Below are 14,206 nucleotides of genomic sequence, written 5' to 3'. Positions count from 1 at the left end.
GTATTTTTTCAGATCCTTTACTTAAGTAAATGTATCAATACAGCAATGTAAAAATACTCCATTACAAGTAAAAGTCCTGCATGAAAAATCCTTCTTAACTACATGAGTATTATCAGCTTGATGTAGTTAAAGTAGCCTATTGCAGTAAAAGTAATGGTTTGATCCCTATACATGACATCATTAGATTATTAATACTGAAGCATCAGTGTTAGAGCAGCATGTTATTGTTGTAGCTGCTGGAGGTGGAGCTAGTTTCAACTACTTTATATACAGTTAACTAGTATAACTGTATATAAAGTTAACTAACTAGTTAGCTAGTTTAGTCCAGTGGTTCCCAACCTAGGGGTCGGGCCCCTCCAAAGGGTCACCAGATAAATCTGAGGGATCGTGAGATGATTATTGGGAGAGGAAAGAAGAAAAAACAAAGTTCTGATACACAAATCTGTTTTCAGTTTTTCTCTAGTCTTTGATTTTTGCGGAAATGCTGGATCATTTGAACATTTATTGAAATGAAACCATGTGAGAAGTTTAGAGGGAAAAATCTCTATTTGGTGGAGCTGTTAACAACTCATAGACATCTGAAATGTGACCCAGACTACACACTGCTTTTTGTAAGATGTCAAAAGCCAAAAAGGTTGGAAACCACTGGTATCATCTTTAACAATGTTGTATTTTAAAAGCTTGTTATATTATCCATTGTGTCAAATCTTCATCTGAAAAGTAACTAAAGCTGTCAAATACATGTAGTGGATATTTCCCTCTGAAATGTAGTGGAGAGTACATATAAAGTAGCATCAAATGGAAATACTCAAGTAAAGTACAAGTACCTCAAAATTGTACTTAAATACAGTACTTGAGTAAATGTACTTAGTTACCACTGTCAGTTATTGCCTACATATGCTGACAATTTGGAAACTTGATATTTTCTGTTGTTGTATTAGTGTTTACCATGAATAAATTACAGTCTTTTGGGGTGGCCCACATTAATACACACCACAAATATAATATAAATATGTTTTTTTATTTTGTATTCATATAAATCCTTTCAAACATCAGCATGGAAAAGCAATTTAAATTGTGAACTGAAGGGTCTATCAAAATGCTGTATTCCTGTACATCTGTAAAAAAAAAAAAAAGTTAGCTGGCAGCATATCAACATGTGTTGGTATGATGCAATGTTTATCATCCCAGTGTTTATTTACACATGCTATCAGAATTTCAGATGTTGTCTAGCACATCTCTTAACATATTGTGAATATGATAAATGTCTTTCTGTATAGAATCTATTTTTTTCCGTCCAGGAGAAATGGACAATGCAGGACAGCTGTTCTTTGTGCTGAAGCAGAATTTGCAATTCATGAGGTTGGTCTAATCCACCTCAAGAATAAAAGCTATTCAAGCACCCTGCCTACATTTTCTTTGTGTGCTCAAAACTGCACACCAGCTGCTGCTGTTCAGACACTCAGCCAACACTCCCACCTTGTGGCTAAGAGTTTTACTCATGATACTCGGGCTTTAAAAGTACCTCACCGCCATATATTTGTACAATTTGTGACTCCAGTGAGGATACAATTCCTAACCTTGACATTTTCCGTATGATAAATCCACTCATTGAGATTTGTAACAAAATATGCAGGAATCCATGAACAGTTTGAGAGAATTAAAAGTAATAACAAAATATATACACACACATATGTCTCAGCTGGCCCAAAGCCAGAATCCATAGATTCACATTAAAACATTCATTATTAAACTCCATTAATTGGAAAGTCTAAATCCTTTACTGTCGGTTATTGAGTTGACAACAACACTCTCAAAGTGAGATACCCCAACACCACCAGAGGAAACCATTAGTTAGGATAGAATATGTGGTGAGGAAAAACCCGGCCTACTGCATGTTGACACCATTTCATTGCAGAGAACAGAAAATCTGACGTCCTGTGGGGATTTCTGTTTTCTTCGTTTGCAAAGGTGCTCAGCAAGAATCAGTGGCTGAGTTGTTATTACCAGACTTTCATGTCAAAAGACACGAAGGAGATGTCGGGTGTGGTAAAATCATCATAGATGTACACTGAAATGTTCACACAGTTTAAACACTTAAACTGAAGAAGAGCCTTTACTTTGACTGGTAAAATGCAAGCTAAGCACCACTTCTCTGGAAGTATGAAACACCTCTTTGGAATTCAAAAAAGGAAGTTTTCTCCCTGTTTACCGCACACACACAATGACTGAGTTTCGCACATGTACGTTTCAACACCGTGCTGTGAAACCACAACCCTCGACTGTTAGCTTTTACGTGTCACCACACTAGAAGCTGAAGGGTACGATACTAAACATTGCGCTTTAACAGTATTGCTAAGAGAAGGGGGATTTCCCTGAATAATTTTTTAAGTCATTTTTCCCACGCCTAGATTACTAGAAAATTCAGCACTCCCTAAATGTTAACAGGCCGTGATGTCCTTAAAGATACTACACTGTCGTCAACATGCTTTTGATGAAGCCACTTCGTGATCCAAGTTCCAGTTCTACAGTTGATTCTGCACTGCAACCTATCTATTATTTTCTTTATGTGTGCAATCTGCATTCAAAGTGTCAATTTGGATCAAAATAAAGCTCAACTCAATGAAGACTCTAGAAAAGACATATTACACACTCATCTGAAATGCATTTGATGATTTATATCAATTAAAAGAAGTGGGAAAAGAGGAAATATTCCAATTGCAGTTGGGCCTATCAGGATCTCCTTAGTGCTCCCTAATGCCGTTAAACTCTTAGCTACATCGTGTTATACATCTCCTTTACTCAGCTTTGGATCATTTGTGACATTATTGCAATTTCCTGTGGTTGTACCATATAGTGGCTATGGTTCAGTCCTTTCCGGGAACTTGAAGTTTCTAGCCCTACGCACTTCCGTCCATGATTGAAGCACTCTTGTTTCTCATTGTGCTTGTGTCTCCAGGTGCAGCCTCAGCCTCAGGTGTCCTGCGTTGCTCCACTGAAACCATGGTCTGTGTAACGTCTGCATGCTGTCAATGCATCGGTTCAGGCTGCCACTGCAGCTTCTCCAGGCTTTCCTGCAGCAGCTGGGCACAGCCAGATAAATCCATGTAGTGCAAGGCAGAGAAGACATCGTTCAGGCTCGCAGAGGAGCGCTGGCTCCACAGCCTCAGCATCTGGTACTGCCTCTCGGTAAAACCCAGACCCATGCCAGCCTCCAGCTCCACCCGCTCCAGCTGCTGGTCTGCCACTGAGAGCAGGCGCAGGAACTCCTTCCACCTACGCAGAGGAACCTCCCTAATAATCGCGTAGAGGACGATGGCCGGCCAGTGCTTTGATTGCACCTTTTGTCTGGCAGCTGTGAGGAGAGAATCATAAACAGTCAGAGGACTCTAAACCTGTAGAAACAAAAATTCTGCTTTGAGCAGAAGAGCAGGAGATCAGCACGCCACTCACTACATTTATATATGAAAAGGTACACATGCCCTTAAAGGATATGTCTAGTGATGTTCTGTTTTTCATTTTGGCAACAAATCCCATGAAAAGATGAAAAACCAACTATGAATTGAACCTACTAACAAGTATTTCCTGAAATTCCAAAAAGGCCTTTTTCACAGATGAAATGGTGGGGAAGTAAGAGAGCGTTAAAAATGGGCTGACACATTGTTGGTGAGTTGCTGTGACATGAAGAAAAATATAGAATAATGACACAGAACAACACAGTGCAAAAAACAGTCAATAACACTTATTACTAACTATGATGCATGTTTGTTATGATGTGTCCGCCTAATAAACTTCCCCAGTATACAATATTCACTAAAATCAAGACAGACAACCACCATCTCCAAACTCTGAAAAGAAATGCACAAACTAACCACAGTGCCAACAGCTCTATGGCCACAAGGGGATTTTCAGCTCAGGTACAAATGTCAGATACAACATGACATCACTAATGACAAAAAATGTGGCTTTACAAATATTTCACACTTCAAGTTCTTTAAATCAATGGTTCAAGGAGTAGGGTCCGGGGAACCCCAGAGGTCATTGAGTGGGTTGCAGACGGTCCCCAGCAAAAAGGGGAATAATTTATTTTCACTATAATTCCATCCATAAATAACGCAATGACAGAATGTTTGACTGTTTTGGTCATGGGTTTCATACACTTTCTGTAATAAAACACGTAAAAGCAAAAATCTTATCAGATGGAGGTCTGTGATGTAATTTGTGTTGGTTTAGGGGTCCTTGATGTGAAAAAGTTTGAGAGCCACCGCTTTAAATAACATCTGAAAGTGTGAGGTAGTGGTTCAAAGGAGGTTCAAGGTTAACAGTGACATGCAGTCACTATCTGATTTGCCATTTCCCCTGATGTCTAATTGCTGACTGACATGAAAAAGTGAGGGCGTTCTATTTTCCAGTTTCCACCTCAACGCTATGCTGATCACTGATAAATAGTGTGCTGAACAAGCAGAGATGGAAAGGCTGCCATTGTGCATCTGAAAACACAGCAGCTGCAGATAGTACAACACCAGTAATCAGATGGGGCAAAGTGATATTTTATATTTTTCCTCACAACAAATTTAGCATAATGAATGGTGATGCAATCTTTTAACCAGACAATCAGACAAGCTGCATGTTTGTGTGCAAGCACCCGATCTGCTGAAGTGTCCTTGAGCAAGACACTGAATCCCTACTAGGTGATAGTTTGGAGATACTTTTAAATACTTCCAACAGTGGGAAATTTAGAATGTTTGAGGGTCTTGCCTGTCTCATTCAAGCTAAAATTTTATTTTTGATAAAAATCTGATTTATCAACCCTTCTCTTTTAACTGATTTTATCAAAGATATTTCAGAGCTTCTGTCTCAATTTAGCTACAATTAGTTTTAAAAATCTAAATCCTCCACATAAAGGAGCTTACTCACAGCCTCAGTGGTGGACTCAGGCAGTCTCAGGGGAAGGGACGAAAAAATATAAAGGGCACCTGATACATTCAGTGAGCCCTCACTTCACAATGTTTTTCTCCCACACAGTGCACCCTATAGGGCACCTTTTTTCATTGAAAGGGCACCTAATTCTGCATTTTATTCTTAGGTGAATCCTAAATTGTGCTTTTTCCTTTTGTGTGTGTGTGTGTGTGTGTGTGTGTGTGTGTGTGTGTGTGTGTGTGTGTGTGTGTGTTCACTAGAAGGGCACCCATAAAGAACCTCCAGCTCACCCCATTATAACAGCATCATAGGACACTGCATTACATCCTCTCCATTTAAAGGGCACTTCATGTTTTCTTGTTTTGGGTTATTTTTTACAGGGCACTATCACATTTTCTTCCAGTGAAAGGGCACCATGAGGGCACTTCATCCTGATTTACCCATAACTAGACAGACATTACAGAACTTTGGTATGTTTTCTCCTTTGTGGGGGCACATTAAAGGGCACTTTTGTAGTATTTTTTGTAGGGTATTATTTTAAATAATTGTGTTCTTTAAATGTGAACTGACCTCAGACATTTAAATATGACATTTATTCCCTGCAACAAATTGATCGAAGTCTCCTCAATTTTCTTGACTTTGTTGATCAACTTGTCCTCCATAAACATGTGACTTTGCCACCAGTGTTCACCATATTTAGACTATTGGTGATGACATACCATACCGGTCAAAAGTTTGACTGGTATTGTATCTTTTTTGGTCAGAGTGTTAAATAGCAGATCACCTCTCCCTTTGATACCTTTCTACTTCTTCTTTTTTCTAAGTAAGCCTTTGAGGTAATTTGTCTTCCTGTCCTAAAATAACCAGTTCCTCTTCACTTCCTGTGTGGTTCCAGCACAATCACGAAAATGTCTTGATATGACTGTTGCAGACCAATTCTACAAAAGTCTTTGGCTACAGGTAATAAGTAGTTGTCAGTAAGTAGTTTCTTACTTTCATGTCTCTTTGATAACATGAGACTAGTTTTACATGTCATCACAGTACTGTTATAGCTCTGCATAGGTTGTTTAGCTGGATTTAGAGTAGATCATAATATCTCCAAGCTGCCTTTGATAAAGTGGATCATGCTTTCCTTTTCCATTATTATTCTATTACACTACATTATTATCAGCATTGTTAGTATAGTAGTTGTAGTAGCAATTACAGCAGTAATATTATCATTAGATGTTAAGCCACGTCTGACCTTCCATTCGATTTTACATTGTTAATTAGCAATTTTGATGATGTATAGCTACAATGCATACTTAGCCCTTCAAACCTTCTTACTTAATATCCCATCTCTCACTTAATTAGTTTGTTTTACACCACAATGTAATGCAAGCTGCAAGTAAAGGAATGTTAAACATAATCTGAATGACAGGATAACATAGTTTTAGTTTTTACATTTTTATTATTGCATATCTGTAAACCTTCTGGCTCTATATTCTGCTGATGTTTTGGTGTAAACTTTCACAATCAACAGTTTCCTCTTCCCCTTCATTAGATATTCAGCTCCTGCACCAGTGTTGGAAACAAACATTGATGTCACACTAATATATCAAACAAAGTCTGACTAAGTCACTACGTCACAGATTTGCATTGAAATCAAATACTGAATCTTACCTTTGTGTTCAGTGTCTGGCACTAGAAGACCGATGTGGGCTGGATGTTCTGGACTCTGACTGAGAGTCATCATGGGAGTTTCCTCAGATATGTTCAATGTCTTGAAAGGGAAAAACAACAAAAAGGAAGTAAAAAAAAACTTTGTTGCAGACAACTCTTTGAAGTGTTAGAGAGAGTGAAATTCTTCAGCTTTTTTATAACACCAGTAAATCATCTTAATAATGTATTACAGCTTTAGTTTAGCTACAAATTGTATTATATTTCACCTTTGCACTAATTGACATCATTGAGCTTTTTTTTCCAACAGGGCCTCTGATTGTCCACCTACATTACTTCTCCAATCTAGATCTCTATCTCAACAGAACACAAAATGCATGAAACTGAGTACATACCAGTGTGGTCGGGCTGCAGCCTTGATGACTGTGTTGTTCTGTTAGGAGGAAAGCAGATGTTATCAGTAAGCTTCCTGCTGAACACGTTCACTCATGAACGCACAAAGACGTTTTTTGCTTAACACTGAAGTACGCTGTGTGGCAATAACTGCCTCCTAAACTTGTATTTTACACATTTTAATTGCATTAGAAATCAAACAAGAAAGTTTATCTTTGGTTACAAAAATACACAAAAAATAATATATTTAAAGTATTTGTGTATTTAATTTTATATATCTATCTGTCACCGTTAGTGGTAGAAGTGCCCACTTAAATTCTATTTTTGCAATAAGTGTTTTTAATTAGCCTTAGTAATATAATATATAAACAAAAGTGCCTGGTACACACAGTCCCATCTCTTTGCTTTGACTACTTGGGCCAGACATAATGAGATTTATACAGGGAGTCATGAGCATTATAGTGTAAGTAACAACAGTAGCTACATGTTGAGACTGTGAGCTTTCTTCAACATTAAATAATTAAAAGTGCCGGCTAGCTAACCAACTTACGTTAGCCCCAAGATTAAAGCATTTTTACTAACGTTTTCTTGTTCAATATTGCTATTAAATGTAATATTGAACAGTAAATATTTAAAGTGCTAATAATGAAAGTGTCATTCAATTATAGTTCTAGATAGTTACTGATAGGGGGCAGTTTAATGATAAACACAGCAGCCAAAGTAGATAAGTAAGGCAGATCATTAATAAAAACTTGGTTTGGTATGAATCTGAGGCTCAACTGGAATATCCTTGCAAGATTTAAGGTCTTTGCACACCAAATCCGTTTTTTTTCGTCTGAAATTGTTGCATGTTAAAAAATAAATACAATGTCATGTTGTGTCAATCACGTTTACACACCGACTCTGAAAGTTTCGTCCATTATTGAAGTTTTCAGAGAAGGTTCAATTTTCTGCGTTTTTTTTGCATCTGTCAAAAGCCTTTACAGAGTTGTTTGACCACTAAGAGCCACCGTACATGCAAACGACACAGCCTCAAAACACTGATACTATCAGCTCTAGCAGAAGAGTTATACACAGACTGATCGCAGGACAACTATTGATGAGTCGAAAGGCTGATCACCTATGATCACCTGTGATCAGGTGTTTGTGTGTGTGTGTGTGTGTGTGTGTGTGTGTGTGTGTGTGTGTGTGTGTGTGGTTCTTTCTTTTTCTTTTAAGAAGTGAGAGGACCACAAAGTCATCCTCAATGCTTGACGACTCCATTTTGCCTCGAAATGTCACCATCTCAAATACATGTTCAAATACATGTTTGAGCTGAAATCCGATCTGAAATATGAAAGTGGACAATGCAAATTCCACATGGAAAAACCTTAGGAACAACCTTAGCAACAAAGGCTACAGAACGGGCGACAAGCTAACATCCGCTCGTCAGCAAGGTAGAAAAAAACAAAGCGTTCAAAGCATGGTGAAGCCTGGGCTTTTGACTTGGAGGGAGAATTTCTACATACATTCACCTCAAGTTTTGGATTTTTGATGATGTTTAACATAGACATCCAACATCAAAACAGTATATAAATAATAGAAAATCTCAAAAAGCACAATATGTCCCCTTTAATATATGCATAGTGAAACTGTGCATGATGCCCCTGACTGAGGTCTTTTACTTAAGTAGAAGTTGCAACACCACACTCTAAAAATAATCCACTACAAGGTCTGTCTTAAGTAAAAATAAGGAAGCATTGCCAAAAAAATGTAATTAATGTATCAAAAGTAAATGTACTCATTATGGAGATCAATTCCTGTCGATGTTTTGTTATGGGATTATTATTACAGATAATTACTAATAGCTAATTTCAACCATTTTATATAGGCCTATGGTTTGGTAATTTAATGTAAAACAATGTGTCATATTTTATATGCTGATCATATGTTCTATATGTAAAATATCAATCTCTAAAGTAACTTGTAACTTACACTGTCCAACAAATGTAGTGGAGTAAAAAACTCAACATAAAACGTAAAAGTAACTCAACATTTGACTTAAGTACATTACTTAAGTCAAATGTACTTAGCTACATTCTACCACAGGTTACCATTGAATATGGGGTCCTCAGCAGGCGGCTCCAGGTCTTTGTTTGTGTCCCAGCAGGGACAAACGTCTGAGTATCTGAGCAGGTTCCTGATGAAGAGGGTGGAGAACAGGAGCCAAAAAAACCCCGTAATTGTCACCACAACCAACACGAGAAACATCAAGGTCAAATAGTTCACTGCTGTGGACACAAAGAAACACTGATATAACTCTACCACTCATCAATTCTGACATAATTCTGTCTGGAAACCTCTGATGATTAAAATATGGGGTGAACTTGAGTCATATTTAAAGATGACCACATTTCTTAAAGAATCATGACAACTTACTGAAACATAAACAGATAACATGAGTCATAAAACAAAAAAAACCACAAACCAGTGAGTTGTTCTGTCTACATCACTTCTTAAGTACAGTAGATATTTAGAACTAACAGTTACTTGGAACTGGGACGATATGAGGAGTCGATGGTGTGTTGTTTGAAGATGCCGTATTCATAAATGTAGTTGTACTTGTGGGTGTAGTTGTAGTTGTAGTTGTGGATGTAGTTGCAGTTGCAGTTGTGGATGTAGTTGCAGTTGTAGTTGCAGTTGTAGTTGCAGTTGCAGTTGTGGATGTAGTTGCAGTTGTAGTTGCAGTTGTAGTTGTATTTGATAGACATATCTTCTTGCATTCTGAGTTTTTCAGACAGTTCTTACAAGCCCTGAAAAACATAGAGATAAATATAGACAACAGTGGAATATAACAACATATTTATGCATAGTTACAATCCTTTATTCGTAAGGCTACCCTGACAGTCTTAACAAAACTTTTAACATCTGCAGCCACACTGTTCAGTGCAGGTTGTACAGTAAAACCTCAGTAAGTCAAGACCATTGAGAAAAAGTTCCCCCCGACCTGAAATCATGCTATGCTGGATTTGACCACAGAAAAATACTTTTTAAATCAACACTAAAAGTCAGTTACAAGATCAAAAGGGGTTTTTTTTTTTTTTAACTGCACAGTTAACTCTCTGGCTATATGTGAGTCACTTTCATAGGAATTTAAAATGCTTTGGAGCAGTAGTATACACTCTCAAAATGTGAGGCATAGCACTGAAGGAGGTCTTTTGGCTCAGAAATCAGACAAAACATCTGCACGCTCTACTGATAGCTCCTAATAATTGTAGAATATCAGAGTCAGTGAATAGTTGACATTTTCTCTTGATTCAATGGAAACAACAACAAATTGTATGAAACACATATTGAATATTCTACATGAAGTTTTGATAAAATACATAAGTCATAAAATCATCAAAAAGAAAGCAATTATCATAGAAAGTACAACATAGAAATAGCTAAGTACATCAGTGACGAAAAGTCAAAAGATAAAGAGATAGTGATGATAAGACATCAGTCACCACCCCAAAACAAATTAACAGTGGAAAGATTAGCTTAAAGCGATGAGCCTGACTTATTACACTGAGTGAAAAGATCCTTCCTCAGCTCTCAAGATTTATTGGGATCTATTACTACAGTATGTAGATCAGTCTGATTTCTGCCTTCTTTTGCAGTTTTTTACCCAGCACCTATAAAAGATTTTTCAATGTGTGCACTCTCCACTCATTAAATACTACTCATTTAATGACTTAAACATATCTAGGTTTTTGTTTCTGTTTTATTGTAAAATCACCCACCTGTTAGCCTGTTGCTTCCCTTTGCCATCTGGAAAAAAACCCCAAAAAATATAAACAATGTGATTCTGAGAATCCAAAAACCACATGCCTTTCTTTTGAGAGAATGTAATTTATATTTAATAAGCTAGAATATGAATCAATATGGCTGCTGTGAATCCCAATATGTCCTTGACTTTGTCTTTACTTACCTTTACAACCATTAGTGGGGCATGGAACGCACCGCCTGTCGTCGGTTTGAGTAGCTTCATTGTAGTATCCCGTTTTACACCCACACACCACATTACTGTTAAAGGAGCAGGGCTTTATTTGCTCCTCAAATTCTGGGGGAAATTTAAAAACACAATGTTTCTGTCTCAATCCACAGCATTAACACACAATGCTGACAAGGCGTTTTATTCTGAACAATAAAATTGGGAGGGCATGAGCTGATTCGAGGATTATTTTAATCAATTTGCCATTGCTTCAGTCAGCACACAGCCAGATATCTTTTTTAAAATTCTACTACAAAATTAAGGCTATATCTGTTGCAGGACAGAAATAACCTTTTAGACAAGATCACATTTAACCTGGGCGTTAAGTTGGAGTTAAAATGGGAATGGCACACAGTGTATGTAATTCACATGTTGCCATTATCCAACAAAATCCCTCATCTTAGATCTATTGTACAACCTCATTGAACGGGACGTGCAGCCACATACAGAAGAAGATTTTACATCAGATTTATCTTATCAGTGTTTCCACTTCTGTCTAATCTCAAACCATGAAAATTACAAGTGAAAGTTAACTGCAACAAAAAGCAACATATTTTCTTTTAAATAACTAGAAACGTTCAACAATGTATTATCTTAGTAGAGTTTAACTTCAAGTTCAGACAATATCCCATAAACTGACAGTACGTGTGTTATATCACTAAACTCAATGAATAGTATTTGAACAAGATACTTACTCTTACATGTGTCGCACCTCTCACATCTCGATATGGAGTTTTCTATATCTGTGAATGTGTTAGCATCACATTTTTTACATCTGAACTGTCCAACATGATCATCACAGTCACTTTCTTTATGATATCCTGGAAAACAGTGGAGAAAGGGGTTGGGTTAATAGGTGATAATGCCAGTATAACTGTGCAACATGAAGGCATTTTGTGTTATAACTTACCAGGTGGGCACTTTTCATAACATGATGTACTGGTTTGTTCTGTCCCCTCAGTGTAACTCTCTCTAATAGAAAGTAAGGCAAGTCCCAGTGAGAAAGCCTGAAACAAAAGACGAGGTTATGATAATAATAATGTGTGATACTGTGAGGAGAGGAGACTGCTGGCAGATCAACTGACACCTCCAACACCGTAGCTGCTCCCATGTCGTCATACAAAGCCACAGCTGTAGTGGTGTAGTAACTTGGCTGAATACAACTCTTTAAGTCATTGCATGGGCATATGTACTTTTTAATCTTCATACATCTTTGATATCAAGCGGGTTATTAAATATGCATATTGTGCCATTACATCCTCTAGCCAAATGTTTCTGGGATGGTGGTCCAGTCTTTTCACATTTTACACACTCAGAAAAGTACACTCTCTAAAAAGGTCCTTCCACCTCCTGTAACCAAAACACAAGCATATGAATACTGGCTGCCCAATAATAAAACATATAATTTGGCAGGGCCAACCCTACATCATCCAATTTGGGGCAAATTCTTATTCCAAAGGTATGTAGAAGTGGGTTTATTTAACTCCTTCAAAAATTACTTTGATAATTATCTAATTATCGAATAAAAATAAAAATAATCGCCTGCCAGGGACAAAGAAAGGAGCGATCACCGCTCCGTATCTTGTTTTATCCAAGGTTATATATTTTGGTCATAGAAACATCTAAATATTTATATTTATGAGGTTATGAAATGTCAAGGCTTCATTTCTACCAGAGCTGCAACAACATGACAGAGAGCCCCTTTAATTCACGCCCTCACTTCAGTCAACCACATATAACTTCATCAACATCATCAACACAACCTTTTGTGTGTTTGCTATAGTTATTATTATCTAAAATCAACTCACAGAAACTACATTAAAGCATCCTGGAAACAGACATACAGATGATCCAATTAAAATGTCTAAATTAGTACTTACCAAGACAAAGTCCATGTTGGAAGATTAGACCTTGAGGTGATCAAACAACCCACTTAAGAGGAGTGTGAGTTTCTCTCATTTGAAACAAAAGTCCGATTATCACAACATCACCAGGCGAGGACTGAGTTCACTAACAGGAAGAGGCATTCTTACTTTAAGCCATCTATAGATTTCCCTCTAAGCTGAGTCAAGTGTTAAAGGAAGCCTACGTGGTTGTGGGCTAGAGCTGACTGTTCTTTGGAGTCTTCAGAGAAATTGCGCAAGGAACAGGAAACACAGTGAGATCACAAAACCCCTCTATGGAACGTCGTTTTGCCTGGTTTTAGTGCAGTCACACGTCAGTAACCACACCTTCACCATGGCGTCCGGTGCTGATTAACATAGACCATGTGACAGGCATCGTGACCAGGCGTTTCATTTACACCTGGGTACATGGTCATGGCCTGAATGTGATCTACAAGAATTATATTTAACACAGCACCACGGATGGCTCAATAGAGTAGTTGATAGGCTGACAAGCTTAAAGGATAAGGCTTGCAATTTTCTATTTTTTTTGTCAACAAATCTCATGTGCAGAGTCAAACCAACAATGAACACATCCCACTCACAAGTATTGTGCGTGTATTCAAATTCTGATAATGGTATTCCCTCTGTGCCATAGACCTCCATTGTTGTCCAAAAACTAATAAAAACATGTCAAAACACCACTGCACTGGGTGACATGTTCCCCTGGTGAGAGTGATTACGGTCATTTGTTTAGAAACGGCTCCAAAGAGTAATAACAGCGATAAGACTGTAGCTCTCAGGAGAGAAGTTCCTTGTATGGCAAATGCCACTGCGTATGCATGGGAACGTGGTTTAGTTTACAGATCTTTGCTAGCTTGTTGTGTTACATATCACAACCTCTTGACTTTGTAATACATTAAAAATTTCTAAATATATAAAGATAATTATCACTCTTAGCTCGCTCCTTCTTTTAGCAACTTTTCTCGCTAATCCCACAGTTTTAGCTCAGCCGTTAGTTTAGCAGCTAACTAAGCAGTTAACGATGGCTTCCCACTCTCCCTCCCGCTCTCTCTTGCTCTGTGTGTCATATGTTTAGCTATTCCTCTGCCTCCTCTGCCTTTAATGATAATGGTATGTGTAATAAATGTTGTTCATTTGCAATGTTGGAGGCAAGGCTCAAAGAATTGGAAGCATGGTTCTGCACCATGGAAAACCAATCATTAGCTAATGTAGTTAGCCAGCCCCCAGTAGCCGGTGCAGGCCAACCTAGCATAGCTCCTACTCCCCTGTTAGCTCCTGAGCAGCCAGGAAGCCAGGGAGGCTGCTTAGACCT

General features: G+C 37.8%; 1 protein-coding gene across 1 annotated transcript; it reads right to left on the bottom strand.

The window, feature by feature from the left end:
• Window positions 1-1,043: 1,043 nt before the first annotated feature.
• Window positions 1,044-14,206, bottom strand: si:ch211-112c15.8 (tumor necrosis factor receptor superfamily member 1A). Its single transcript, XM_044350647.1, has 10 exons — window positions 12,868-14,206; window positions 11,898-11,994; window positions 11,683-11,808; window positions 10,925-11,056; window positions 10,737-10,764; window positions 9,502-9,764; window positions 9,066-9,242; window positions 6,975-7,012; window positions 6,583-6,682; window positions 1,044-3,355 (listed from the first exon to the last, which is right to left on the bottom strand). Exons 1-10 carry the CDS (start codon window positions 12,880-12,882, stop codon window positions 3,030-3,032), a joined length of 1,302 nt encoding a protein of 433 aa, XP_044206582.1. The 5' UTR covers window positions 12,883-14,206; the 3' UTR covers window positions 1,044-3,029.

Source organism: Thunnus albacares, chromosome 5 (genome assembly GCF_914725855.1).
Source record: "Thunnus albacares chromosome 5, fThuAlb1.1, whole genome shotgun sequence".
NCBI classification, from domain to species: Eukaryota; Metazoa; Chordata; class Actinopteri; order Scombriformes; family Scombridae; genus Thunnus; species Thunnus albacares.
Note: the sequence above shows the minus strand (reverse complement) of the source record. Positions and strands in the feature narration are given on the sequence as shown.

What these genes read in the sequence shown, in the direction of transcription:
- si:ch211-112c15.8 (XM_044350647.1), bottom strand. An exon ending in TCATATCGTCCCAGTTCCAA is followed by an intron (nt 9,243 to 9,501) that starts GTAACTGTTAGT and finishes TTGTGTCCACAG; the next exon opens with CAGTGAACTATTTGACCTTG. An exon ending in GCTGCAGCCCGACCACACTG is followed by an intron (nt 6,683 to 6,974) that starts GTATGTACTCAG and finishes TTCCCTTTCAAG; the next exon opens with ACATTGAACATATCTGAGGA.